Source organism: Dasypus novemcinctus, chromosome 13 (assembly GCF_030445035.2).
Source record: "Dasypus novemcinctus isolate mDasNov1 chromosome 13, mDasNov1.1.hap2, whole genome shotgun sequence".
Classification (NCBI taxonomy): Eukaryota; Metazoa; Chordata; class Mammalia; order Cingulata; family Dasypodidae; genus Dasypus; species Dasypus novemcinctus.
Genome location: NC_080685.1, coordinates 25,237,509 through 25,262,986, shown reverse-complemented (window position 1 = coordinate 25,262,986; position 25,478 = coordinate 25,237,509). Strand labels below are relative to the sequence as shown.

The 25,478-nt window shown below is 47.2% G+C and overlaps 2 protein-coding genes across 13 annotated transcripts in view; one reads left to right on the top strand and one right to left on the bottom strand.

Moving 5' to 3' along the window:
- Window positions 1-369: 369 nt before the first annotated feature.
- Window positions 370-8,873, top strand: CERS2 (ceramide synthase 2). Of its 3 annotated transcripts, none has more exons than XM_004456038.5 (11): window positions 370-501; window positions 4,961-5,134; window positions 5,575-5,692; window positions 5,900-6,018; window positions 6,232-6,289; window positions 6,397-6,447; window positions 6,670-6,762; window positions 6,954-7,082; window positions 7,266-7,372; window positions 7,480-7,633; window positions 7,816-8,873. In XM_004456038.5, exons 2-11 carry the CDS (start codon window positions 4,962-4,964, stop codon window positions 7,954-7,956), a joined length of 1,143 nt encoding a protein of 380 aa, XP_004456095.1. In that variant the 5' UTR covers window positions 370-501; window position 4,961; the 3' UTR covers window positions 7,957-8,873. The 3 variants fall into 3 exon arrangements, with proteins under 3 accessions (XP_004456095.1, XP_004456097.1, XP_004456096.1); XM_004456040.5 differs by lacking the exon at window positions 370-501 and adding an exon at window positions 812-879; XM_004456039.5 differs by lacking the exon at window positions 370-501 and adding an exon at window positions 3,773-3,790.
- A 175-nt stretch (window positions 8,874-9,048) lies between these two features.
- SETDB1 (SET domain bifurcated histone lysine methyltransferase 1) overlaps window positions 9,049-25,478 on the bottom strand; it is a 38,012-nt gene continuing 21,582 nt past the window's right edge. For 4 of the 10 annotated variants that reach the window (XM_004456031.4, XM_058275318.1, XM_004456034.4 and 1 more), the window contains exons 9-22: window positions 24,451-24,641; window positions 23,628-23,757; window positions 21,979-22,144; window positions 21,734-21,892; window positions 20,510-21,124; window positions 19,946-20,062; window positions 13,270-13,439; window positions 12,093-12,721; window positions 11,381-11,409; window positions 11,138-11,270; window positions 10,680-10,845; window positions 10,102-10,313; window positions 9,751-9,839; window positions 9,049-9,565 (exon numbers count right to left, since the gene is read on the bottom strand). In XM_004456031.4, the coding sequence (XP_004456088.1) occupies window positions 9,448-9,565; window positions 9,751-9,839; window positions 10,102-10,313; window positions 10,680-10,845; window positions 11,138-11,270; window positions 11,381-11,409; window positions 12,093-12,721; window positions 13,270-13,439; window positions 19,946-20,062; window positions 20,510-21,124; window positions 21,734-21,892; window positions 21,979-22,144; window positions 23,628-23,757; window positions 24,451-24,641 (2,924 nt within the window). In that variant the 3' untranslated portion in view covers window positions 9,049-9,447. The remainder of the gene's footprint in view (window positions 9,566-9,750; window positions 9,840-10,101; window positions 10,314-10,679; window positions 10,846-11,137; window positions 11,271-11,380; window positions 11,410-12,092; window positions 12,722-13,269; window positions 13,440-19,945; window positions 20,063-20,509; window positions 21,125-21,733; window positions 21,893-21,978; window positions 22,145-23,627; window positions 23,758-24,450; window positions 24,642-25,478) is intronic. The other 6 variants (XM_071207413.1, XM_004456035.5, XM_058275319.1 and 3 more) reach the window with 3 other exon arrangements.

Genomic DNA, 25,478 nt, shown 5'->3' with positions numbered 1-25,478 from the left:
GACACCTCGTGCCAGGGTTCCCGCAGGGAGACCAGGGGGGCCCTTCCTCCTCAGGGGGGCTTCTCCCCCCCGGGGGCCGTGACCAGAGTGGGCGCGGCCGCGCCGGGCAGGCGCCCCGAGGGCCGCGGGCCCCCTCCTCCAGCCGCCCGCCCCGGGCAGGGCAGGGGGCGGCGGCGGCGGGAGCGCGGGCCGCCCCCGCGCAGGGCCGGGGCCGCGCCGCCTCCCCGCGCGCCCTCCCCGCCCCGGGCCGCAGGCCCACGCCCAGGCTCCCGGCTCCCGAGCGGCTCGAGGCCTTTCGCTCCGGGGCTGGGCTCGGACTTAGCTCGACTGGGCTCGGCGGGCGGCGGGAGGAGGAGGAAGGAGGGAGGGAGCCGGCGGGCGGGCGGAAGGGGGAGGAGAGGAGCCGCGGAGCCAGTCCGAAGGGGGGCCCGGAGCCCGGAGCCCGGACCAGCGGAGACACGGACGCGGCTCCCGGCCCCGCCAGCTCCACGCCGCCGCCGCGTGAGTCGCGACCCCCGCCCGGGCGCCCGGGGCCCCTCGCGCGCGGGGGCGGGCGCGGGGAGGGGGCGCGGAAAACTTGGCAGGACCGGGGGCCGCGCCGACGCGGCTCCGCGGGGACGCGCGCGGCGGGGCGGCGGGACGCGGGGCGCGGAGGTTAACGGGACCCGGGCGCGGATCCGAGGGCCGCCGAGCGGGGCGGCAGCCGCGGCCAGGGGGCCCCCGCCCGCGCCGCTCATGGCGGCGGGGCCTGGGGGAGGGCGGGCCGGGGCGCCTGGCGGGCGCGGCCGGTCCCCAGCGCCGCCCGAGGGCACGCTGGCCTGGCGCCTCGGCGTCCCCGGCGCGCCGCCCTGCGCGGGGAGCGGTCCTCCTGGGCAACAGGTAGGGGCTGGGGGGTGGGCGCGCGGAGGCTGCCCGGGGAGGGCCCCCGCCGCCGGCGCCCCTTTGTTGGGGAATCTGCGCGGGCGCCCCCGGGCTGGCAGTGAGCCCGCGGCGCTGCCCCTGCCCTGGCCGGGCCCCGTGGCTCGAGCGGGAGGAGAGAGGGCTTCTGGCGGCAGCTCCCGGTCTCCCACGATGCCCACCCCGGGCGGGAGGCCAGAGGGTGCATGTGCTAACTGGAAACAGGAAGGAGTGGCTCCCAGGGTGTGCTCTGGCCCCCCAGGGCTAAGGCTCCTATACCGTTATGGGGTGTGTGCGGCCAGGGTGGCGTGAGGGGAGCTGTCGGAGAAACTGGTTTTCCGGGCCGCAGCTTGCTAATGGCTGGCACGGAGGCCCCTGGCGAGCGGTTTAATTGCAGGTGTGTGGCACTGATCTTGTCCTGCTCTTGGAGGTTTCTCTCTCTCCCCAAGCCAGGCTCCTGCTATCACAGCCTGGTCTGGGTCGCCTGAGGTTGCCAGGCCCAGCGAGCAGAGGGTTCTGAGGATCTTAAAGTTTGGAATGAGCCAAGGCCTCCAGCAGGCAGTCACACCTCCCCACCCACCCACTTAAGGGCCAAAGGGGAGGGGCTGTCCCATACCAGAATCTGGGTGACTGGGTCTGATTGTGAGTGGCTGACTGCACTTGTCTTGTGATGGGGCTTCTAAGGGCAAGGACTTGCCAGCAGCCCTGTCCCTCAGGGCCTGGCCCTGACAGTAGAGTGACCTGCACAGACTTTCTGTTGCACTGGAGAGTCCCTTGTAAGGCTCACTGGGGCCTCTGGCCAGCTTTCCCCTGGAAGGCAGGGGTCTTTTTTTCTCCTATCACTGCAACTGGCTGGCTGATTCTTCACTCTGCCCTTCAGCACCCTTCCCCTCTGCCTCTATAACCTGCCAGCCTGTGCCTGCCATTGGGGAGCTGTAGGCTCATGAGGGGGTGGGGGTGATGTGTTTGAGTGTTTGAACCTCTGGTGACACAACCCAGACAAGCCCACACGCCAAACCTGGCTTGCGGACCTCAGTTCTTGCTTCCTCCCATCTTTCCTACATTCTAACCTAAGTTTTTGGGCTTGTACTTCAGCGTGGAGCAATGACACACTTTTTGGCTCTATCCATGGCTTGCAGCCCTTCTATTTCATGACCTGCTGCTGTTGCTGCTTGAAAAGTTTTCAACAAAGAAGACTATTCAGGACTTCTTCTATCTCTTTTTTGCAGTCCCTCAGGTTCCAGAAGCCAGGAGCATGTGGCACCCTCTCTTTGTCACTCTCTCTTCCCTCACTGACTCCTTTATATTTTCCTTAGTTATACCCTGAAGCTCTGAGAGCAGTGGGTCTGTGTAGCATACCAAGTCTGTGAGAATTCCTTCCCCTCAGACTCAAACTTCTGCCCTCTCAACCCTCTGGGGTCCATAAGCCATGGACCCTCTTTTCCTTTTCATCTGCCCTTGAGGGTCTGGGGTGGGGGTGGGGGGTCAGTCCAAGTTGGTGCAAAGGGTTGGGGCTGTTAGTTCCCCGTAACCCAACGCCCGTGAAATCTCTGCTCAGCTGGCTGTACTCCAGCCTGTAGCTCAGAAGGTGGTGACTGTCTCTGAGGTGTGTGTGAAAACAAGAGAAAGACAGGGAGAGGAAAGCAGAGGGAAACACACACGCGCGCCCGCGCTCTGTCTCTGCATGTGTGGGGAGGAAGATGTGAGTGGAAATGCCTGTAGGTGCTAGTAATCAAGTACCTGTCCTGAGGGCCAGGGGTAGTGTCCCTACCCCCTTTCTGTCCTATCCTCTTGAGTCGTGTCCTGACCCTGCTGAGTCTGGCGCTTCTTCTGTGCGGCGAGGTGGACATAGTGCTCCTCTGCTAACGAGCGGACGGGGCAGCAGGGGAGAGCTGTGGTTACAGAAAGCCTGAAGCCCAGGAGTGAGCGAGCATGTTAGCCTGCTTTTCCATACTCCTGACACTGCCACATCGCTGCGCTCTCGTGCTCCCTCTCTCTCTGTCTCTCTCTCTCACACGGGGATAGGCCTGAGAGAGCTGCTCTATCCAGGCCCTTGCCCTTGACCGCTGCAAGACACCTTCTCTGTCTTCCTCCCCGGTACCTCACCTTTGCAGGGATGAAAAGGGCAAAAGGTATTCCTGTGAGTCAAAGAGAGGATCTCCACTCACCCGCTCCAGCACTCAGGGAGCCCTCTGAATCCTTAATCCTGAAAATGCCCTTGGCTAGAGAAGCTTCCCAGAGTGAGGACGGGACCAGCTTCTAGGCCTACTTACCCTCGTACCCTCGGCTTTAGATCTCTTTGGAGGTAAAAGCTGGGCTTCAGAACCCAGCAGTCAGGTGCCTGGGTCAGGTATCTTTCCCTATCTCCAGTCAGGCAATGCAGAAAAGGTGGAAAGGAAGTGGGAGGTGGGCTGACATGGCCAGCCGTTCTGCCTGGTCCCTTCTCTACAGTTTTCCACAAATCTTCTCTAGGAAAAACTGTATGTATGGTTGTGCGGGGAAAGTTCCACTGTGGATGATTATATTTAATTGTGTTCACCTCAAAAGGCTCCCCTCTCTTTAGCTAATTAAATATTTAGTCTGGCGAGGTTGGAAGGTGAAGAGGCAGTGTCCTGGGGTGCCCAGGCCTGGAATGTGTGTGTGTTATGGGGGAAGGGAGGAGGGAGAAGGTGGAGCTGAAGCTGAGGGGGATAAGAGGGTAAAGTCCTTGAGCTGGAATACTGACCCTTGACAGGCTGAGAGGGATTTCGCAAGTGCTTCAGTGGTGGTGGGGGCCGAGCTGCCGGGAGGCCCGGCTGTGATCTGAGGGTTCGGCCTCTCTCAGCCTCTCAGCGGCACCAAGTGGTCTCCAGCTCCCAGCGCAGAACAGTCTCTCCTGTCCTCCCTGGCTGGGGTGAGGGACCACTCCCTTCCTTCTGTCTCTCTTTAGTCTCAAGGCCAGTCTCAACACCACCACCTGTCCTCCCTTCTGGGTGGGATCCTGGGAAAGCCTGTCCCGGTCATCCTGCTGGCATGAATTGCCGAGGCCAAGGACTGCCGGACCTGGGGACTCTTCAGGCCCATCTCGCTGCTTCTCTCAGTGCCAGGCAGCTGCATCCCCCCACGAGCCACAGACCCCTGCCTCTCTTGTCTGCATATCCAAGGGGTCACCACCACCCTGTTGTACCTTTTTCTTTCAATGGAGGAGGGTGGGGAGAAGCGTGAGGCAGCAGCTCTCTCCTGTGCAGAGGGTTACTTGTGGGTATTTATAAGGGCTTATAAGCCCTTATCAGAAGTAGCTCCTAATTCCACCAGATGTGTTGGTCTGCTCTTTTGGCTCCATCCCCATTGACTGGAGCCTCGCCTCCACTTTCTTTTTGAAAAGGGGCTTCCGATAGGGTGCTTCTGCCATGTGTAGGGCTTGGATGGCTCAGCCTGGGGTCAATCTTGTGTGTAGTAGTTTGATGTTTACTGATCATCCTGGAGCTCAACATCATTTGAGGATATAACTTTGCTTTACCTTGGTCTCTTAATTTTCCCTAGAGACCTGCTGCTCAGATGGGTTGTAGGGAAGGGGGAGGAAACTGCCTCGGCAGTCTCTGTTTTGGGGCCTTCCCCAGGGAACTTCAGCTTTGGGTTAGCTTGGGGGTTGGAGGGGGTGGCTGGGGATGGGGGAGAAGAGGTAGGAAGGACAGACACCTCCAGCTTTAGGCCGATCGCTGCTACTGCTTCTGTGGCCCAATCCTGCCTGCCTCCAGGATGGATTAGCAAAATGACTGGGAGATCGTGAGGTTCCTAATTCCAGGCAGGACTTCTGGGTTTTTAAGTTGTGTTGGACAGTGAGAGATGATGCCTCTCCTTTCCCCCAATGAACCTGTTGGCATCATCTTAAGTTGCTGTAAATAGTACACGTTAGAAATGGAAAGTGCCCATATTACAGATGAGAAAAGTAATTTGCCCAAGGTCACTACCAGGACCAGAACCCAGGGCTTCTGAATCTCTGGCCACTGCTCTTTTTGCTACACCATGAAAGCTTCCATTCACCTATCTCTTCCCCCACACCTTCCCCTCTCTCTTCACTCAGGATGCTCCAGACCTTGTATGACTACTTCTGGTGGGAACGGCTGTGGCTGCCTGTGAATTTAACCTGGGCTGATCTTGAAGACCGGGATGGACGTGTCTACGCCAAGGCCTCAGACCTCTACATCACACTGCCCATGGCTTTACTCTTCCTCATCATCCGATACTTCTTCGAGCTGTGAGCATACCAACCTGCCCCAGCTGCCAGCCACCCCATTTCTTGGCCTTCAAATTTTGCCTTTTGCTGCTTAGTTGATCCTGGACCTTGGTGTTCTGGCTACCCAGGTCCCTGCCTACTGTGCGCCCCCCACTGAAGGCACCATTGTCTTCCTGAGGGCTCAGCACCCCCAGGCCTTTTCCTTCAATGGTTATTTGTTTTCAGCCCCCCATCCTCCACTCTGCCTGGCTACTAGTGAACACAAGCAGCTTTGTCGGTTGTGGGCAGTCCAAGGAATTGGGGCAGTGGGTGGGGGGAATGAGGAGGTGGAAGGCAGGAAACTGGGGAAACTGAGGCCCAAGAAAAAGTTCCCTGAGCTTCCCCCTCCCCAGCCTAAGGCTACCAAGAAACCAGGGTGCTTCAAGAGAGCTGGCACCTTCTAATTCGTATCCCTTTCCCAGTTATGTGGCTACACCACTGGCTGCCCTCCTGAATGTAAAGGAGAAAACTCGACTGCGGGCATCTCCCAACCCCACCTTGGAGCACTTCTACCTGACCAGTGGCAAGCAGCCCAAGCAGGTATGAAGTGCAGACCGTCTTGGGAGATACTGGGCCAGGAGGAGGGAAAGTAAAGGGCTAGGTTTGGATTGCCAGCTCTGGTGGGTGAAGAGATGGGAAGGCAGCAGTGCTGACTAGAAAGGTTATTACTGGGGAGGGTGAGAGGTGGGGCTGCTGCTGAGTGCTGAAGCTGAAGCTGAGTCTAACGGACTTCTTTGTCACACCCAGATGGAGATAGAGCTATTGTCACGGAAGAGTGGGCTCTCTGGTCGCCAGGTAGAACGTTGGTTCCGCCGCCGTCGCAACCAGGACCGGCCTAGTCTCCTCAAGAAGTTCCGAGAAGCCAGGTTGGGGAGGTTGGGGCAAGAGAAGCTGGGTGGCAGAGGTAGGTCTGGTATGTCTTGCTGGGAGTGATGGTCCACAGCAGTATGCAGGGAGAGATTGTATTGAGGTGAGGAGGTGAATTTGTTTTTAAAAATACTCCTGAGAGGTCTGGGGATTGCTGGACAGCTGTGCCATTCTTCCACCCCCTTCTTAGCCATTTCTGCTTCCTCTTCCAGCTGGAGATTCACATTTTACCTGATTGCATTCATTGCTGGCATGGCTGTCATTGTGAATGTGAGTGGGAGCTGCTGGGAGGTGGGGAGCACGTTCTTTGGAAAAATGGGGATGAAGCCATAGAATTTGGGTCCCTCCTCTTTTAACTTCTCACCCTCTCTCTGCAGAAACCTTGGTTTTATGACTTGAAGAAAGTTTGGGAGGGGTATCCCATACAGGTAAAGAGAGGGGTCATGGTTCCCTATATGGGGTTAGAGATTAAGGGGCTCAATTTAGGACCAGGACATAGCCCCCATGTGAAAACATGATCTCTGGAGCGCATGGCAGAAGGGACTGGGGTCATGGGGCTAAGTGTAACCTCGGGGGATAGGAGTGGGTCTGGAGAGGGGAGTCCCTTAAGTCTAGTGTCTTGGGGTCGCTTATTCTCTGCTCTCTACCAGAGCACCATCCCTTCCCAGTACTGGTACTACATGATTGAACTTTCCTTCTACTGGTCCCTGCTCTTCAGCATTGCTTCTGACGTCAAACGAAAGGTAGGTCCAGGGGCTATCCCATAAGCCTAAGAGCCAACATGAGGCCCTGGGATCAAATGCCTCCTCGGATTTCTGGGTGCTTTGGATGGAACCATTAGGATATGAAGAACCGACAGTGAGGGAGAGGAAGAGAGACTAGTGGGGCCTGAGGAACAGGAAAAGTTCCCTGGAGGTTGCCACTTTCTCTGCAGGATTTCAAGGAGCAGGTCATCCACCATGTGGCCACCATTATCCTCATCAGCTTTTCCTGGTTTGCCAACTACATCCGGGCAGGGACTCTCATCATGGCTCTGCATGACTCTTCTGACTACCTACTTGAGGTGAGGCTTCCCGGCATTTCCTCAAACCTAGAGCAGGTTCTCCAGCTGCCCCCCCCCCCCCGCTTTTTTTTTTGGGAGAGTGGGACCAGGGAAGTGGGAGTACAGTTAGTATTGGTAACTAGGGTGTACATATGAATGAGGGAGAGGCAGGAGTCCATGACAATGGATGGGGGCTATCTGCAGTCAGCCAAGATGTTTAACTATGCGGGATGGAAGAACACATGCAACAATATCTTCATCATCTTCGCCATTGTCTTCATCATCACTCGACTGGTCATCCTGCCCTTCTGGTGAGTTTGAAGTCTGGCCTTCTCCCCCAGTCATTTATCTCCTGTCCTCTCAACCCCTCTTGCCCGTTTAAAATTGTTATAATTCTGTCCTCCCCCTCCCCTGCCAGGATCCTGCACTGCACCTTGGTGTACCCCCTGGATCTCTATCCTGCCTTCTTTGGGTATTACTTCTTCAATTCCATGATGGGAGTGCTACAGCTGCTGCATATCTTCTGGGCCTACCTCATTTTGCGCATGGCCCACAAGTTTATAACTGGAAAGGTGAAGGCTCTGCCCCATTTTGAACTCTTAACACTAGAAGGTGCCCAAACTGCCACCCATGCCAGCTGCCCTCTGGAAAACTACAGTTGGCCCTGGGTAGAACAGCAGCAGGCCCGGAGAAAGAGGGAGTCCTTGGGGGTTTCATCAGGACATCATGTAACCCTTCTTATCCCTTTCCACAGCTGGTAGAAGATGAACGCAGTGACCGCGAAGAAACAGAGAGCTCAGAGGGGGAGGAGGCTGCAGCTGGAGGAGGAGCCAAGAGCCGGCCCCTAGCAAATGGCCACCCTGTCCTCAATAACAACCATCCTAAGAATGACTGAACCATTGTCCCTGCTCTTCCTCAGACTGACTGCATAAAGCCAAGAAATTACCCCACTCTTCCCACAGGGTCACTTTATGCTCTGGGGAGAAAGGCGAAGTGACAGGAGAGTTCTCTGTGCCTTCTCTCCTAGCTTCTTTGTCGCCCAGTTGCCTTTAAACCAAATTTTAACCTATTCTTTCCTCAGGTAGAGGGGAGGTAGGTTATATTCTCTGTTAGAGGGGAATGGTCTAATTTTCTGCTCTGTCCTTGTCCTTTCTATTGCTTTTGAGACCCTTTCTCAGCTCTCGGGATGTGGTTACAGTTCACATTCCTTAAATTTCAGAACAGAATTTGGCCATACCTACTTGCCTTCAACTCCCTGATCTCGGGAGCCAGGGTCGTGCCTTATTGTCCCATCTGTGGGCCTCATTCTGCCAAAGTTGGACCAAGGCTCACCTTTAAACCAAAGCTGAGCTGCCTTTAACCTTTTCCTTCCCAAGATAAAAAGACTGAGTGTAGGAGGGTATACACGACTCTTATCCTACCTCTGCCAAAAAGTAGGGGCTATCTTGGGGACTGCTCAGGTGGTCTTACTGGTTTTCTGAGCCCCTACAGCCACCAGCCAAGATCTAGCTGCCTCCTTTCTCTAGTCTCTTCGCCTTCTTCCCTTTAGCTAGACTACCTGGTTTGCAGTAGAACCGCAACTAGTTTTAATTTTTATTTATTAAACATTTGAGGTTTTGGTTTTAAAACCAGAATTACAGCTAGCACCTGACATTTCAGCAGAGGGACCATTTCAGACCAAAATATACTGTTAATGGTTTTGTTTTTTTTTTAATTAAAATATATTAAAGATAAAGTAAAACATGGCAACAAGTGTCTGAGACTATTAGGAAATAAGAGGAAAAACTAAATAAACTAAGATAATCTTTCTAATGTCTTTCTCACAGTTATATAATATTTGCTTTAATTTTACATGGCAAATAAGAAAAACCAAAGGTAGAGAAGGTATAAGATTAATGATAGCTGCCCACTGGGGAGGATGGGATGGGGGGATAGATCTCTCATTGAAAGACCGACAATTGGAAGTATGTGGGACAAGGGAGAGAAATCAAATCACAATCTTATTTTACCGTGTTAAAAAGACTTTCAAGAAACAATACAAACCAAGGACAGTACATACACAGCCTCACTCCAGGAATCAAGTCTGTGAGAAATATGAACACTCGAACAAATAGGATGGGAGGATGAGGAACAGGAGCACTGACAGAACATCAGGTCCAGGGTAGCAGTAACCTCTCCCCACCTCCTAGTGCCTTGGGAGGTGAAGGAAGGGCTCCCATCATCCCCACCCCACCGGCTAGCACCACAATGGAAAGGATCTCCTGATCCAGAATCCCCACATCTATCAAGTAGGTACTGGGGAACAGCTAGACTGGAGATTTGGGGTCAGAGTTCCTGAGGAAAGGACAGCTCAGGAAGGGTTCTGAAGGTAAGGAAGGTGGTCCTTCTAAAGAAGTCGCCCTCTGCATTCAATGGCCCCACAGCAGCAGAGCAGCTCCTTGCCTTCCACACTGCCCACCTCGTAGTTGTAGTCCCAAGTAAGTTCTGTCCCGGCCCGGATTCTCCTGAAGAGGAAGAAAATAGGGGTATGGGGAAGACAGCAAATAACCCAGGCATCTGGGATTATACATCCTACAGGCAGAGATGGATTGTGGGTGGAGGAGGGTCCCTTTGAATTCCAGTGGTTTCTGTCCCTCCCCAGCTCTGGGCTGTTTCTCCCACTCAACCATCCATTCTGATTCCCTCTTACTTGCTGGCAAAGAAGGCCACCCAGGGGAAGCGGAGATCATGGGTATCCACGAAGACATTCTGGACAAACAAGTTGGGGCTGCAGCTATGCTGTAGGTTTAAGCACAAGATGGAGTAAGAACCAAGAAAACAGAATCGGGCTTTGTGGGGTGAGTAAAAGTTGGAAGACATGATGCCATCAGAACCCCGCCCCCCCATTTTAGCAGAGATGTTTTGAAAGAAAGCACTCTAAGATCCTTTGAAATCAGGACTATATAACAGGAAAAGGGCGGTTTGTATAGTTGTATTAAAAGAACTGGAAATTTGAGGATCATGAGATAATCCAGCATCTGATGGGTGGAACGGGTCTCACATTGAGGTAGCGGCCCAGGTTGCCTTCAAGTTTGGCGTCAATGATGTAGCAAGACTCCTCCCCATCGTAGAACTGGCGTGTGTTCTTACGAACAGGTACGCTCTCCCCCTTGTCGACAGAGGCCATGTTGGTTGATTTAATGGCAATCCCATGGGTTGATTTAAGAGCAAAGCCTCGGGTTGATTTTACTGCCACTTGGCGCTTTGTTGGACCTGGGCAGGAAAGAGATGGGGTCAGGATCCATCCCAACTCATGACTAGACATTCTAACCCTCTTTTCATCCTGCTCACTGAAGCTCAAGAACACCAATAAGCTGCGACTGAGGCAAAGATCCCTAAATGGCAATTTGTTCAAGCAGGACTAGATCTGTTAGACAGAGGAGCTGAGGGAAAAGAGTAGGGAACTGGAAAGAAGATAGAAGAGAGCAGGTTGAACAACATTAACAGTTCTGGGGAGTTAAGGAGCCATTCCAGAGATACTTCAACTCTCAAGATCTGGAATTTTCCTTCCCTTAAAAAATGCCCTATCTCAACTTCCCTACTGTTCTTCCCACCAACCCCAAAATTCTTCCAGACTACCGGACATGTTCTTCTTGTCCTCAAAGTCATCCCCTTCAGAGCCAGAGGAGATAGTCTGAATATCATCACTGTCAACCGCTGTGGCTGATGTCTGACCAGCAGTGGGCTTTCGGCTGGTCCCACTTTCCCCCTCACTTTCTGTGCTGCTGGACAGTGTCAGGACATCCTGAGGAAGCAGAAGGTGAGAAGAAGAAGAGTAAATGGAGAGGGCCCCTTCAAGGCCCTGCTTTTGCCTTTGGTAAGGCAGGAAGGGGCTGACAATGTAGCAGGAGGAAAATTAAATGTGGGACGAAAGAAAATGAGACAGAATGTCAAGGCCAAAGAAGAAAAGACCTACACAGTAACAAAGTGAAGGATCTGGTGCCATGGGGTGAGGAGAAGGTCTTTTTACTCATTTATTCAGACTCTGAATAAAACAAAAGGTTGGTTAAGGTAAACTTGAGGAAAGGGTAACTTACATCAGGGTTGGATTGAGCAGAGGCCAAGAGTCGTCGGCTCTGATGCATACTAGTCTTACTAGGTGGGCGGCGAAGTCCTTCAGGTTTCATAGGGGAAGGATTGTAACCATAATTTCGAGAGCTTTCAGTAATGCTGATGGCAGAGGAAGAAATGGGAGAAGGTCAGGTTATTGGCTGTTTCTTATTATACCTAAGCTTGAATGGAGAATCAGATTTGGGAATAGTATGAAAGAAAGCACTTACACTGACATCTTGTTTCGGTCATCAGGGTCCTGGGAAAAAGAGTAAGTGAAGGGTTAAATGCTTTTAGAGTCCAAAGTAACAAATCCAATAATTAGACTTTATTTCAAATGACCTCCAAAGAGAACACTAGCCAGTAAGAAGTATACCATCTTAAGTGGGGTGTATGTGGAAAAATTACTCTGCAACTTCACAGCAACAACCATATTCTCATCACCAAATACTCATGGGAAAGACCTCTGACCCTTCCCAATGATGGGGCCATAATGTCCACAGAAAAGGGCATGAGCAGAATCTTACAAAGACAAGGGACAAAGTGTACCACCTGCAATGTGGAAAGCTTCAATAGCATCAAAAATATATTTAGAATCAATTCTTGTTTCTCTGCTTTAATGGGAGGAAGCAATGATGTAGATAACACAAAACAGCATTTAAAGATTTTTTTAAAAATCACTTATGAATCCTTTTTGGAATTTATCTGATACTTACCCTATTCCCCACCCCCACCCAAACAAGGTGATTTTTGAATGATTTGGTTCCTTAGAAAAACACTAGGAATATGCTGGCCTGAGGGAGAAGATAATCAGGTTTGCCAAAGAAATATCCTTCAAAGATAATCTACATGTGAAAAATCATAGTGAGACTGCATTAAGTCTGTTACTGCACCTAAGTTAAAGCAAAGCCATGACTCCCAAGATCTTCTGCCCCTGCTTACCTCTTTCTTGGCCTGCTTGATATCCCCCTCATCCTTGATGCCCAGTCCTGAAGTGGAGGCCTTTTCAGCCTCTCCTCTGCCTCCCCCAGACCGGCCCTCCCCACCTTCACTGGTCTTGAAGGATGATCGGCTATCAGAGTCAGCAAAGCCACCTTCACTGACATTATTGCAGCTCAACCATGAGGCCACTTTGTTCTTGGGTGTCTCTTCAGAAGAAGGTGGATTGCAGCCACCTACAGGGATTGATGGAGGGACAGGAATAAGTGGGGGTCCAAGGTCTGGGGGACGGGAGTCCTTGGAAGCTGTCTCAGACAATCCATTCTCCTTCTGGCCCCGAGTCTGCCGCCGGGTGGCATAGCTGCGCCACACTGAGCTGGTGCTAAAGTCCTCATCCTTACAGAAGTTATCATCTGAGCTATCATCATTGGACTCTTCAGGGTCCTCGGTACCACTGTTGCCATCTTCCTGGTCCTTCAAGTCTACACCACTGCTGTCAGAGGAACAGGGAGCGTCACTTTCATATCCTTCCTTGAAGTTCTCCACACTCTCGATATGGTCCAGATTTGCAAAATACTCATCTCCCATTTCTAGGCCTTCCTTGTCTGCAAAGTCATCTGTCAGGATCTTGCCTGGGAATGAAGAGAATTAAAGGGCTTCTAGGGTTATGGGGATCTTTTCAGAAGGAATAAGGATCATATCCATCAAGACCCAGTCAAAATGCCTTCATTATTGTCTCTCATTTCTCTTTGATGGTACCTCTCTTCTTTCGTGTCTTAACAATTTGAGGGTATGAGGTAGTTAATCTCATCCCCTTCCTCTTCCCATTTCTTTCCTTTGCTTTACTTACCTAAAGAAAACTCTCAGCTAAGCTAAAAGTTCTCTGGGGGTAGAGGAGAGATGTGGGAGGAAATGATACACTGAACAACCATGTCTCCCCTTTTAAGCATCATCACATTTTCAACAGTTTCATCCATTTCATTCTTGTCTTTTTGGAACATTTTTATTCCTCCCTGGTCCACCCAAACAGGCATATCACTCATCATTTTCTTAGCATAAGAAAATTTTGGTCTCCTCTTACTCCCAGTTCACCTGTCAAGGACTTTCTTCTCATGTTCTACTTGTTTCTGGTTCAATTCCCCACCACCCCAGAAAGCAATCCTTATATTTCATCACCAACCTGCATAAATACAGACAAAGGAGCCTTTGGCAATGTCATCCAAACAGCGGATGCCCCAGCCCTTGTTTTGTGTCTTGAACAGCTGTAACCGAACCTGCAGTCCATGCTGTACCAACCGGTTTGTGCACATGTTTGGGTCACATTTGCAGCGCTTATTACATTCATATACCCTGGGAGGAGGTTAGAATAAAATGATGCAATCACTAGAGCATCCATTAAATCCAGAAAACTGTTATAATTCTTAAGGTATCATAATTTATAAAGTGTCATGGATAAAGACTGAAAATTAAGTAATTACTGAAGTGAGTGGACTTATTGAACTATTTTCTGTATTCATTTGAGAATACAGCCCAGGGAAATAATTCAGAAGAAGGAAAAGTGATTTGTATAGATGTTTCTAACAGTACAGTTCATAAAAGTGAATACCAGAATGCCTAACACCTGGAGAAAAGCTAAGTAAACTGTGATGTGAATACAGTAGATGACAAAGTCATCAAAAAAAGTACAGAGACAATGTCAATTTGTAGAAACAGGAGCATTAAAAAATTTATGTGAGAAAATCAGAAAATAATATGAAAGAGATATGGAAAGAAAGTCGAGACAGGAGGAGATGGTACTACTGTTCATGGATTCTTTTTTTCTGTAAAGTTGATTTTCATTCTTTTTTATTCATTAACACTAAGAGCTGTGGTAGGCACTGGGAACAGAAAAATGAAAAAGGGCATAATTTCTGTATTCAAGGAGCTCATATTCTATCTTGTTTTATTTTTAAATTTTTTACAAGAAGTCTTTTTTTTTTTTTGGAGGTACGGGGATTGATCCCAGGACCTCATATATGGGAAGGAGGCACTCAACCACTGAGCTATACTTGCTCCCTTTTATCTAGTTTAAGAACTTAATTATCTTTAAAATAAACTTATCAAAGGGATCTAGCAGGGAAGCGGACTTGGCCCAGTGGATAGGGTGTCTGTCTACCACATGGGAGGTCCATGGTTCAAACCCCGGGCCTCCTTGATCTGTGTGGAGCTGGCCCATGCGCAGTGCTGATGCGTGCAAGGAGTGCCATGCCATGCAGGGGTGTCCCCCGTGTAGGGGAGCCCCATGCGCAAGGAGTGTGCCCCGTAAGGAGAGCCGCCCAACATGAAAGAAAGTGCAGCCTGCCCAGGAATGGCGCCGCACACACGGAGAGTTGATGCAGCAAGATGATGCAACAAAAAGAAACACAGATTCCTGTGCTGCTGACAACAGAAGCAGACAAAAACAAGAACACGCAGCAAATAGACACAGAGAACAGACAACTGGGGTGGGGGGAAAGGGGAGAGAAATAAATAAAATAAATCTTAAAAAAAAGGATCTAGCAAATGTCAACATTTAAAGATACTGTAATTATACTGAGAAAACTGCTGTCTTTTGAGCTATCAATGTTTCTGCTCTATATAATTTGCTTCGTGTCATGATTTTACTTCTTATTTTCCTGGTATATAAATTTAAGGGAGACATTTAACTTTTGGAAACATGGTAACAGTACAAGTGGTTGGCTAATGACATCTGTCAGAGCCCTCTGGCTAAATAAGATGTTATTGATAAAGATGTAAGAGCAGCTTCTATTTAGAACATGAATTCTGTCTCTGGCATTATGTAAACGCTTTACATATATTTTCTCATCATATCTTCAAAGCAGCCATATAAAGCTGTTTTCTTTTTTAACTTAAATTATTGAAGTATAATATACAGAGAAAAGTGTACACATTAGTCTACAACTCAATGAATTTTTCACAAACTGCACACACCAGTACCAGACTAAGAAACAACTTTACTAGGTCTCTTTTCTAAAAGCCTACTGATGGGGCAAGGGGACTGTCAGTATCTTCTGTTTATAGGTGTGTAACAGGATCAGTCTGGAAAAATCAGGGGCAGAATTTGAACTCAGGTTATGAGTTCACCAAACGAAATCTTCAGAGTAGCTACACTGAATTATCATTCATTCAACAAAATTTGTTTAAGCAGTTGCTATGTGTCAGGCACTGGATCAGTTAGCTGCTGGTGGATACAAAGGTGAGCAAGACCAACAAGGAGAAAGACCATGTCACTACCCTCATGGAGCTTACTTCTAATGGCAAAGAGAGAATAAGTTCTCATAAATGCCATGAAGGAGACAAACATGGTGCTCAGTGAGAGAAAACAGGGAGCAAGAATGACCTAGTTTTAGAGTGACCAGGAAAGGTCTCACTGAGGAGGTGAGATTACAGCCGAGAGCTCAAGGACAAAGACGATATCCTCACAAAGAACAGTGGAAGGATGCCAAAAAGAGGGCACAGAGTACAAAAGCCCTAAAGGTAGGCTGGAAAACACTGGGTAAGCTGGATCCAGGAACTAAAGAGTATCGGTGTGGTTGGAACAGTCTTGGAGGGAGAGAGAGACAGCAAGGGGCCAGATAATAGTGTGCCCTGTAACCCGAGGTTAAGAGAACAAAATCCAAGTGCAGCAGGAAGCTAGTAAAACTATCAATGATTATTAAATAATCACTAAAGTGTTTATTCAAAAGTATTTTTTGTAACATTTCAAACTTGTAAAAAGATTAAGAACACTCATGTAGCTACCATCCAGTAATATCAAATCTAAATAGTTACAGGATTCAGATTTTATTTATGACACAGTGAGGCAAGTGAAATTAATAATTATCTTTTCCTTTGCTTAGTTTGCTATAGATTCTGCACAAATTCATTCCCAGTTCTCTCCAGTAGTCTCAGTCTCCTTTGAAAACAAGATGCATCTAAGAGCCCCATCTTTCAAGCATCTCCTGCAGTCTTTGGACTGCTCTAAGTCGAGTTGCTCTCTATGCCTAGTGTGGAGCTGTCAGCTTGGGAGCTCCCTTTGCTTTACTCAGCCAGGGGATTCCCTTCACTCCTCTTCTGGAGCCTCTGTTTCCTGGCTTACATGCTTTCCTCTTTCCTTGGCTTTCCCCCTCATCTTGGTAAACCTTTCCAGTAGCTTCCCGAGAACGGGAAACTCAAAGGTCAATTTTGAGGTATTCCATGTCTAAAAATGCCTTTAAGCTACCTTCACACTTAATTGTTTGCCTAGGTTTAGATTTCTAGAGTGGAAATAATTTTCCCTTCGAATTCTGAACAGATTTCTCAACTGTCTTCTAGCTTCCGGTGTTTTTTGAGAAGTCTGAAGCCATTTCAATTCTTTACTTTTTTATGTGGTCTACCTTCTCTTGAAGCTTTAAGGATTTTCTTTGTCCTCAGCATTCTGACATTTTATGATCTTGTCTGTGTCTTAGTGGGCATCTATTTTCATCTATCATGCTGGAACCTAACTGAGTCTTTCAATTTGGAAATAGCCCCTTTGATTCTAGGAAATTTTCTGAAATATGTCATTGATGCTTCTCTCTTTTCTCCTTCTGTTCTATTAGTTTTATATCTTAAGCACTAGGTTATTAATTCACTTGTTCATATATAACCAACTTACCATGTTATATCTCACTCCACTGTCTTCCTTTTTCACCGGCAATCTTTCTCGATCTCAAATCTTGGCTGTACCTCCTCTGCACAATCTCTAAATGCTAGAGAGTTCCAAGCTTACTCCTAGACTCCACTCTCTTCCCTATATTCAATATTCTCTCTAGGTAACCTCATCCAGGCTTTAAATACCATTCCTGAGCTGATGACTCCTAAATCTTTATGTCTAGCCATTACACTTCCATCTAGAAATCCCACTGCCTTTTGGACATTTCCACTTGGACTGCCTAACAGGCATGTCAAACTTAACATGGTTAGAACAGGAGCTAATTTTCACTCTAACCTGCAACTACCCTGGTCTTTCATCTCAATAAAAGCACCAACCTAGTTGCTCAAGCCCAAAACTTTAGAATTGTTCTGAATTCCTCTTTCTTTCCCACTCCATGGTCAATTCATCAGGTTTTGTAACTCTACCTCCAAAAGCATCCTTATCCTCTTCTTCTCTACTGCCACCTCCATTCTAGAACAAGCCCAGCCACTACCATCTTTCACCTACTCTCCTATAATTATCCCCTAATTAATTGGTCTTCCTAATTCTACTTTTGCTGCCCTAAGACCTAGTCTCTACATGGAAGCCAGGTTAATCTTAAAAAGGCAGTTCACATCACTTCCCTGCTTAAATTCCTCTACTGGCTTCCTACTGCATCCTGAGTTTGATTTAACTTCTTTTTTTTTTTTTTTAAAGATTTATTTTTTTTAAAGATTTATTTAAATACATGTATATTTTATGTATACATGTTGTCTGTTCTTGGTGTCTATTTGTTGCGTCTTGTTTCTTTGTCCGCTTCTGTTGTCAGCGGCACGGGAAGTGTGGGGGCTCCCCCACGCGGGGGACACCCTTGCGTGGCACGGCTCTCCTTGCGCGCATCAGCACTGCGCATGGGCCAGCTCCACACGGGTCAAGGAGGCCCGGGGTTTGAACCGCGGACCTCCCATATGGTAGACGGACGCCCTAACCACTGGGCCAAAGTCCGTTTCCCTGATTTAACTTCTTATTCTTGTTTACAGAGCCCTATATATTCAGGTCCCTGCCTTATCTCCACTCTGCACACATCTCTCACAACTCTCCTACTTTAATTGGATGTTCCAGTCAACTAGACTTTTTTTCCTCTTCTTTAAATCTGCCTAGCTCCTTTCTGCCTTAGAGTTGTCGCAATCTGGAATGCTCTTTCTACTGAACTTCTGTAGCTTGTGCCATGTTGTCATTCAGGCATCAGCTTAAAGTTCCAACCTCAGATAGACGACTCCTGGCCACTCAAACAAAAGCAGACAACTATGGAACAGATGTGGCTCAATCAGTTGCATGCCCACCTCCCACATGGGAGGTCCCGGGTTCGGTTCCCGGTGCCTCCTAAAGAAAAAACAGACAAGAAGCAAAAAAAAAAAACAAAAACAAAACAACAAGCAGATGAGTGCAAACAGTGAGCAAACAGACAGGGGAGCCATGGTGGGGGGTAGGGGAAGAGGAAAAAAAATAAGGGCAACTAGCCTCCCTTATCACACTTTCCAGTTTCAACTCTCTGCACAGCACTAACTACTATCTGATATTTCTCTTCTTTTACTTCCTGCCCCCAGCAGAACAGAAGCTCCAGGAAAGAGATCTCATCCATCTTATCCACTATTAAACTCCAACACCTAGAATGATGCCTAGCATATGGGAGTGCTCAATGTATGTATCTACTGAAAAAAATGAACTAATGTAACATATGTTTGCTACTACCTACTATGTGTCAGGCACTGAGAATATACAGTAATGAATCCTGCCCTCAAAGAAGGAAATTCTGAGACCAATTAAGAGTAATTAACCCATCTTTGTAAATTAAACAAGAGGTTTGCCCAAGGTCAGAAAGCCACTTAGGGACTAGAACCAAAGTCTCTTCTTATCTCTTTTCTACTAAACCCCAGGTCCCTTACACTAGTAACAGGATTCATCAAAAATAGTATGTTCCTCTCCAAGTTATTAAAAATAGTCAGTTCCTTCTTGTCCCCCATTCACACAATGACTTTTACACATATTGCACACATGCTTCTATAAGGACAAATATATTAAGATCCCCAAGGATATGCTTTTTCTGTGTCTCCATCATAGGACAGAGTGCTGAGTGAATAGCAAAACATCAAAAAATGTATTACTGAGTATAGCACTACTGGTCTCCAGCTAGGTACAATTAAGTCACACCCTCCTCTAAATTACTTCTGAATCTTGTAAATATTTCTATTATTACATGTATATTTTATGTATGTATGTAAATGTCTCTTCTTAGACCATAAGCTCCTCAAAGGCAGGGTTTATGTTGACTCATGTTTGGATCCTCAGCACCTGGCCCAAACCTATTCATTCATTTAACAAATAACTGAGTACCTACCCTGAGCCAGGTTCTGTTCTAAGTGGGCATTTCTCTGTGCCCACCCTTCCCCCTCCCCAAGCTCACACTCTAATGCCTGGCATTTAAAAGTTTTTTGTAAAATTATCTTTATAACAGATAATTGTACCAGGTTTTCATTTTTTGACAAACTTCATTTAAAAAACTTGGATGCCATGCCACCTTTCTTACTTTGATACTACCTTATTTCAAAGATGGAAATCCCTGACCATCTCTCAAAACCCTCTTAAAATATCTTCTCTTCTGGGAAGATTTCTTTGATCAACCCCACTGTGATCCTCTCATTTTACATCACTTCAATGTGTGTCTCTACCCACGTTATATTAACTTAAACTTAGTTATTTTAGGTGAAATGTGGTTTTATTTCCTACTATATCAGAAACTCTGTAAGAACAGAGATTATACCTTCCATTTTTCTTTTTGTCCATCCCAGTAATGTACTTTCTACAAAATTCATTTCCAAAGATTTCACTTGCCAGGGGGAACCCCAATCTGTCAGGACATTCAAATAGCTTTGAAATTAAGATAATCTTTTAATGCAATAGAAAATTGCTAGAGACTATTCAATCATTCTGTCTTCATTTCAAGGAAAGCCCAAGAAAGAAATATGTGATGGAAATTCAGGAAATAAAATTTAATTAATGATGCCTATTTCACTATTCCACTTTTGGTTTCTATTTTTAGAATTCTGATAGGCTCTTTTACAAGCACAGAAAAACAAGAACACGCCCCTCAGTCTCTGAGGTATTCTGTTTCCCCCTTACTTACCCTGTGGGTAGACATTCTTCTAGTCTCTTGTACTGGTAGCCAGAATTAGGGTTAGTTTGGCCCCCTGGTGTGCAGGCTGTAGCCTGGATAGTTAGCTGATGGCAGGCACACTTGGATCTGTATAGAACAGAAGGATATGACAGCGAGGGCTGTGAGACTTTCTTTAGCGGTCAGAAGTACTAATAAAAGGATGGGGATAAAGTAGTAAAATTTTTTTTTCTTGTACACGTAAATGAGAAAGGAAAAGACTAAGCTAATAAGAACAAGAATAAGTGAGAATGAAACAAAATGACAACTGGAAGTATGATGGAGGGAAGCAAAGGAAAAGGGAGAAGAACAGAGAAAGACAAAAACACAGGACACAAGTACCCAGGATCACTTAGATACAGCTTCTCTACCTCCTAATGGCTTTCATGGAGGCCTTATGGCAGGAGTTCCAGCTGAGGAGGTAAAGGTAGGTGGGGTAAGTGGGAAAAGCAGTGCAGGTATCAGGCAAAGGAAGAGGTAGAGGGAATGGCAACCATGAGGAGGTTGAAAGCAGGGATGGCAATTCCCCTGACTCACTTGTCCCGACACCCATCCTTGCAGTCACAGCCAACCAGAAATTCAGGGCCTGTGTTAATGAAAACACCCTTGCCGGGGATACGTTCCTTGCTATAAGCCACCTGGGGTGGGGGAGTTGTGTCGATCTCATTGACACAGGAAAGGGGAACATCTTCCTTCCCGTAAGTGATATCCAAAATATAGTAAAAAGGTTTATAGGGCTGAAATTTCCGGTCCACAAGAACATATGGATCCAAACAGAACATTTCTAGGAAGAGGAAGTCACAACCAGTTTCAAAAAGGTAACGTTCAATCTCCTGCATTGTCCGAAGGCAGAGCCCACAGGGTGTCTTATAGATAACATGAAAGCCCATCTTGCGGTTAACTCGGCGCCGTGCTGTCATCCGCCGGAAGTCATAGAGTAGGGGGACTAGTAGAGGGTTCTTGCCCCGGTACTGCTCACTCCTCATAGGTCTGATCCGAGACAGACACGTATAGCTGCAGACATGAGGTAAGTAGAAAAGCTTCTCCATAGGGGCACGATAGGAGGGCTCTGCTGGGGCCCGCTCCAGCATGCCATGGAAGGCTGGGGGTGCTGGGGGTGCTGGGGCAGAGGCTGTTGAACCTAAAGGTGATCTGCAAATGAGATGCAAGAGATCAGAAGGCAACAGGACCTCTCAGCTATATAGCTATCCCTCCAGCTGGCTAAGCCATCTCTCTCTTCTTTCAAATAACTGTGGTCTTGAAGCTAAAGATGACACAAGAAAGATCTTACCTTGCTAATTCATTCCTCCATCTGGAAAATGAAACTCTGGTTGTTTCACTATTCTCTATTTTAACACTATACTTCTTCCTAAAATTTATTTGCATGAGAATTATGGAAGTTGAGTTCAGTCCTCTAACATTACTTTTTTTCCTGTATTCTATCAATATCCTTCCTAACTCCCAGAATTCAAGAAAAGGAGCTGTGTTTCCTTTCTACTGTACCAAGGATGGCACCATTTACAATGACATTTTAACAAATGATTTTCTGGTGATGCCATTATTTCTAGACATCCCTGTTTTTAATTCAATTTCTCATATTTTCTATTACTCAGAAACTTCTAAGGCTAAAGTTTAAAGTTACCTTTTCAAGGCTATACTCCTCAACATGGTAACCTTAACTTAGCCACTTGGAGCCCCTATGTACTGGCAGCTCAGTCCACATCATCAATCCACCTACAGAAAACCTGAGATTTTTCTCACCTGTATGTCTGGCTGATCCCAGGTTTCCCACCAGGGATATTTTCACTGAGTGCAGGGGATGTAGGGGAGGAATGACCAGAGCCCACAGATCCTGGTCGGAAGGATGTGCTCTTTTTGGCTACCTGCTTCCGTGACTGTGCAAGCTGGCTTTCTAAGCTTCTAGGAGAGAAGAGAAGTGATCGTACAGTAAGGGATGCAGAAAATACAATATGAAAAAAACTGAGAAAAGAAGGTATAGCACTCACTCATTGTCAGCTGCCTGTGGGGACAGAGGTGGGGCAGGTGGGGCAGGTGGGACAGGTGGGGCAGGTGGAGCTGTAGGCTGTGGGGGCTCCACTGGTTTGAACTGGGTTCCAGTACTGGTCAGATCCTGGGTGTACTGGACCACAGGGCCTTTGCTCCTCACAGCACCTACCGGAAAAAGGAAAAACTAACTAATGTGAAGAGCTGTGTCATTTATATTCATCCACACCTGATCCTCAATTTATGTAACAAAAAAAGAAACAATGGAAACATTATGAATAGGTGCCAAGACTATTGGTTCTTCTTTATAGAAATGAGTGGGAATGTTGGCAAACATAACATCAAACATTTACAGTGAGCTTTGACTTAAATAATATTTTATCTTCCTGCTTTAAAATATTTACCTAAGGGGATGCAGATGCAGCTCAAGCAGTTGGGTGCCCACCTACTACCTGGGCAGTCCCGGGTTCAGTTCCCGGTGCCTCTTAAAGAAGATGGGCAAGGCAGCGAACTGATGTGACAGGCTGGTGTGGCAAGATGATGCAACGAGATGACGCAATGAAGAGACACAATGAGGAAACACAATGAGACACAAAAACTGGGAGCAGAAGTGGCTCAAGCCATTGGGTGCCTCCCTCCCACACGGGAGGTCCTGGGTTTGGTTCCTTTTTGCCTCCTAAAACGATGAGCAAACAACGAACAGACAGAGAGCAGGTAGCGAGCACAAACAATGAGGAGGGGGAATAAATAAATAAATATATCTTTAAAAAAATAAGGATTTATCTAAATAATCATGTAACTTTGGTAAATTTTTTTTTTTTTTTTAAGATTTATTTATTTGTTTCTCTTCCCTCCCCCCGCCCCCCACCCCGGTTGTCTGTTCTCTGTGTCCATTTGCTGTATCTTCTTTGTCCGCTTCTGTTGTTGTCAGTGGCACAGGAATCTGTGTTTCTTTTTGTTGCGTCATCTTGTTGTGTCAGCTCTCCGTGTGTGAGGCACCATTCCTGGGCAGGCTGCACTTTCTTTCACGCTGGGTGGCTCTCCTTACAGGGCACTCTCCTTGCGCATGGGGCTCCCCTACGGGGGTATCACCCCTGCGTGGCACGGCACTCCTTGCACGCATCAGCATGGCGCATGGGCCAGCTGCACGCGGGTCAAGGAGGCCTGGGGTTTGAACTGTGGACCTCCCATGTGGTAGACGGAGGCCCTAACCACTGGGCCAAGTCCGCCGCCACTTTGGTAAATATTTTTTTAAAAATGCATTCTTTAATGAACTAATGTTGCCAGGAAAAATCAACCATAAAGTATGCCAGGAGCAGGGGGGAAAAATTCATATGGGTTTAAAATATTGATCATGGATAACACACAAACAGATAATTCTCATGTGGATACAGAGGTAGCTGTTACCTCTAATAATCCTAACTTAAACCAGTTTAGATTTTTACGTGGTTGTTTAAAAAGAATCAGAGCCATACCAAGAAGGAGCAGCACCACAAATCAATCAACACCAGTGGAAACAACTTAGGGCACATGTCCTAGTTCCAGTAAGTCAGTAGTGTCATACTGATAAACAAAGAATAGCCATTATATATAACCTCCTTTGCTGGTTTGGCCTGTTTCTTTCTCTGCCAGAGTATCTTTCAGGACATACCCATGTTTGGACGTGTCCTGAGCTGTCCCCCTTGCTTCTTTTCTAGCGCAGAAGCCGAGGATGTCTTCATGCTGAACATGGGCTCCAGCCGTGTAGAGCCTCGATAGATCCATTCACATCTCTTGTCATCCTGGGGGATTGGGAGGGAGGGTGGGTGGGGGGAATATCTAGTCATTTGTGGAGGATATATACCTACCACAGCAGACATCAGGCATATAAAGGAAGAAAAAAATCTATTTATTGTTTAAGAAATTACAGGGAAGACAATCTATACTAAGTACTATTTGTATGAAAAGGATTACCAGCCTTGGGAAGAGAGGGCTGAGAGAGCACAGCAAAGAAAAGTAATTCTAACAAGGGGCTGAGAGAGGACAAAAAGGAAGGGTACAGATAATTTAATCTCAGTGTTAAATAGAGCCTTGAAAGATCATCAAGACCTCCAGTTCCCTGGTGGCTCTTCTTTTCCCACTGTCCTACCAAAAACTCTAATCCTGGACAAAATGAACTGCCTGCCTTCTCTGTATTTAAAACCCAATGTGACTACTCCTAGAGGTTGGGGAGGGGGGGAATCAACACCATGCAGATTAGTGTCAATTAAATTCTTGGAATTCATTTTCAATAGTCATCCTTAGAGGAAAAAAAGACCAAGTAAAAGTTCACTACAAACAGTGAAAACAGGTAAGATGATAAGACAGATATAAACTATGGAAGATCTATGAAATCATTCTCATTATTGTTTCCTATGCCCACCCCCTCCAGCTTCCCCCCACCCCCTCCAGATTCCCCCCACCCCTACCTCCAAAGCTCAAGGGAGGAACCGTACCAGGAAGAGGATCCTGACTAGGCTGCCATCCACCTCCTCGACCCGGGACTTCCACCATGTGCCTTCCCACTCAGTCTTGATAAGTTGGCCACTCTTGAGCAGCACCATAGGGCGGTTGGGGTAGGCAGTGATATACTCCTCTATGAAGTCTCTGCAGGAGATGTCTTCTATGTCCTCCCACGTCTTTTTCACTGTCCCAAGGAAGAAGAAGGACTAAGAAAGGGGAAATAGGGCATTTCTTGAAAAGGAAAAAGTTTGGCAAGGGGATATTTGGTATTTTTCAAGTTAGGAGGGAGAAAAAAGCAATCGACAAGTCATAGCCTCAAGGGAAGTTAAAAGACCACTTAACTATTGAACCTAATATGTAAATGCGCATCAAGTCAAGTAAATCAAATACATACTGAATAAGCAATATACAAATATAGGGGATTCACTCATTTCTTACAAATGGATGTGTCTCCTCAGGAAAATTCAAGTAGAAATTCCTGCTAATTTGTTTACACAATTGGTAAATAAAAAAAGATTAGGTGGCATCATGACATGAAATGATTTTTAAAATTTCCCTTCCTTCTCAGTCTCTATTAGGATTTTAAGGGACCCTGAATGTGTTCACTGACATGTTATGTGGAAACACAGGATTATTAGTTAACTCAAAATAAAACCAAAACAACCCACAAAAAAAGAAAAAAGAAAAAAAACATTTGCTTCTGTAGAAGTTTAAGTCATAAGTGTAGAGGATACCATGAAGTCCCTATCTAAAATAGCTTCTATGAAAACCAGTATGCAGACTAAAGATTTATACATAGTAGGTGAAGCATGAGACTAGGAAAGAAATCACATCTCAACCCTAAACTGCATAGAAATCAAATAAAAATACATCTGCAATATGAGCAGTCTACCACAATCAGTCATGACTTTCTAGTGTCTCACTCTTTGGCTACAAAGGTCCAGCACTAGAAATGAACAAATAAAACTGTTTCTTGAACTATAAACATTATAGCAGGAGTGGATATAGCTCAGTGTTTGAA

What these genes read in the sequence shown, in the direction of transcription:
- CERS2 (XM_004456038.5), top strand. Translation starts at nt 4,962, where the DNA reads ATGCTCCAGACCTTGTATGACTACTTCTGGTGGGAACGGCTGTGGCTG. An exon ending in GTGGCAAGCAGCCCAAGCAG is followed by an intron (nt 5,693 to 5,899) that starts GTATGAAGTGCA and finishes TGTCACACCCAG; the next exon opens with ATGGAGATAGAGCTATTGTC. An exon ending in CTGGTCATCCTGCCCTTCTG is followed by an intron (nt 7,373 to 7,479) that starts GTGAGTTTGAAG and finishes CTCCCCTGCCAG; the next exon opens with GATCCTGCACTGCACCTTGG.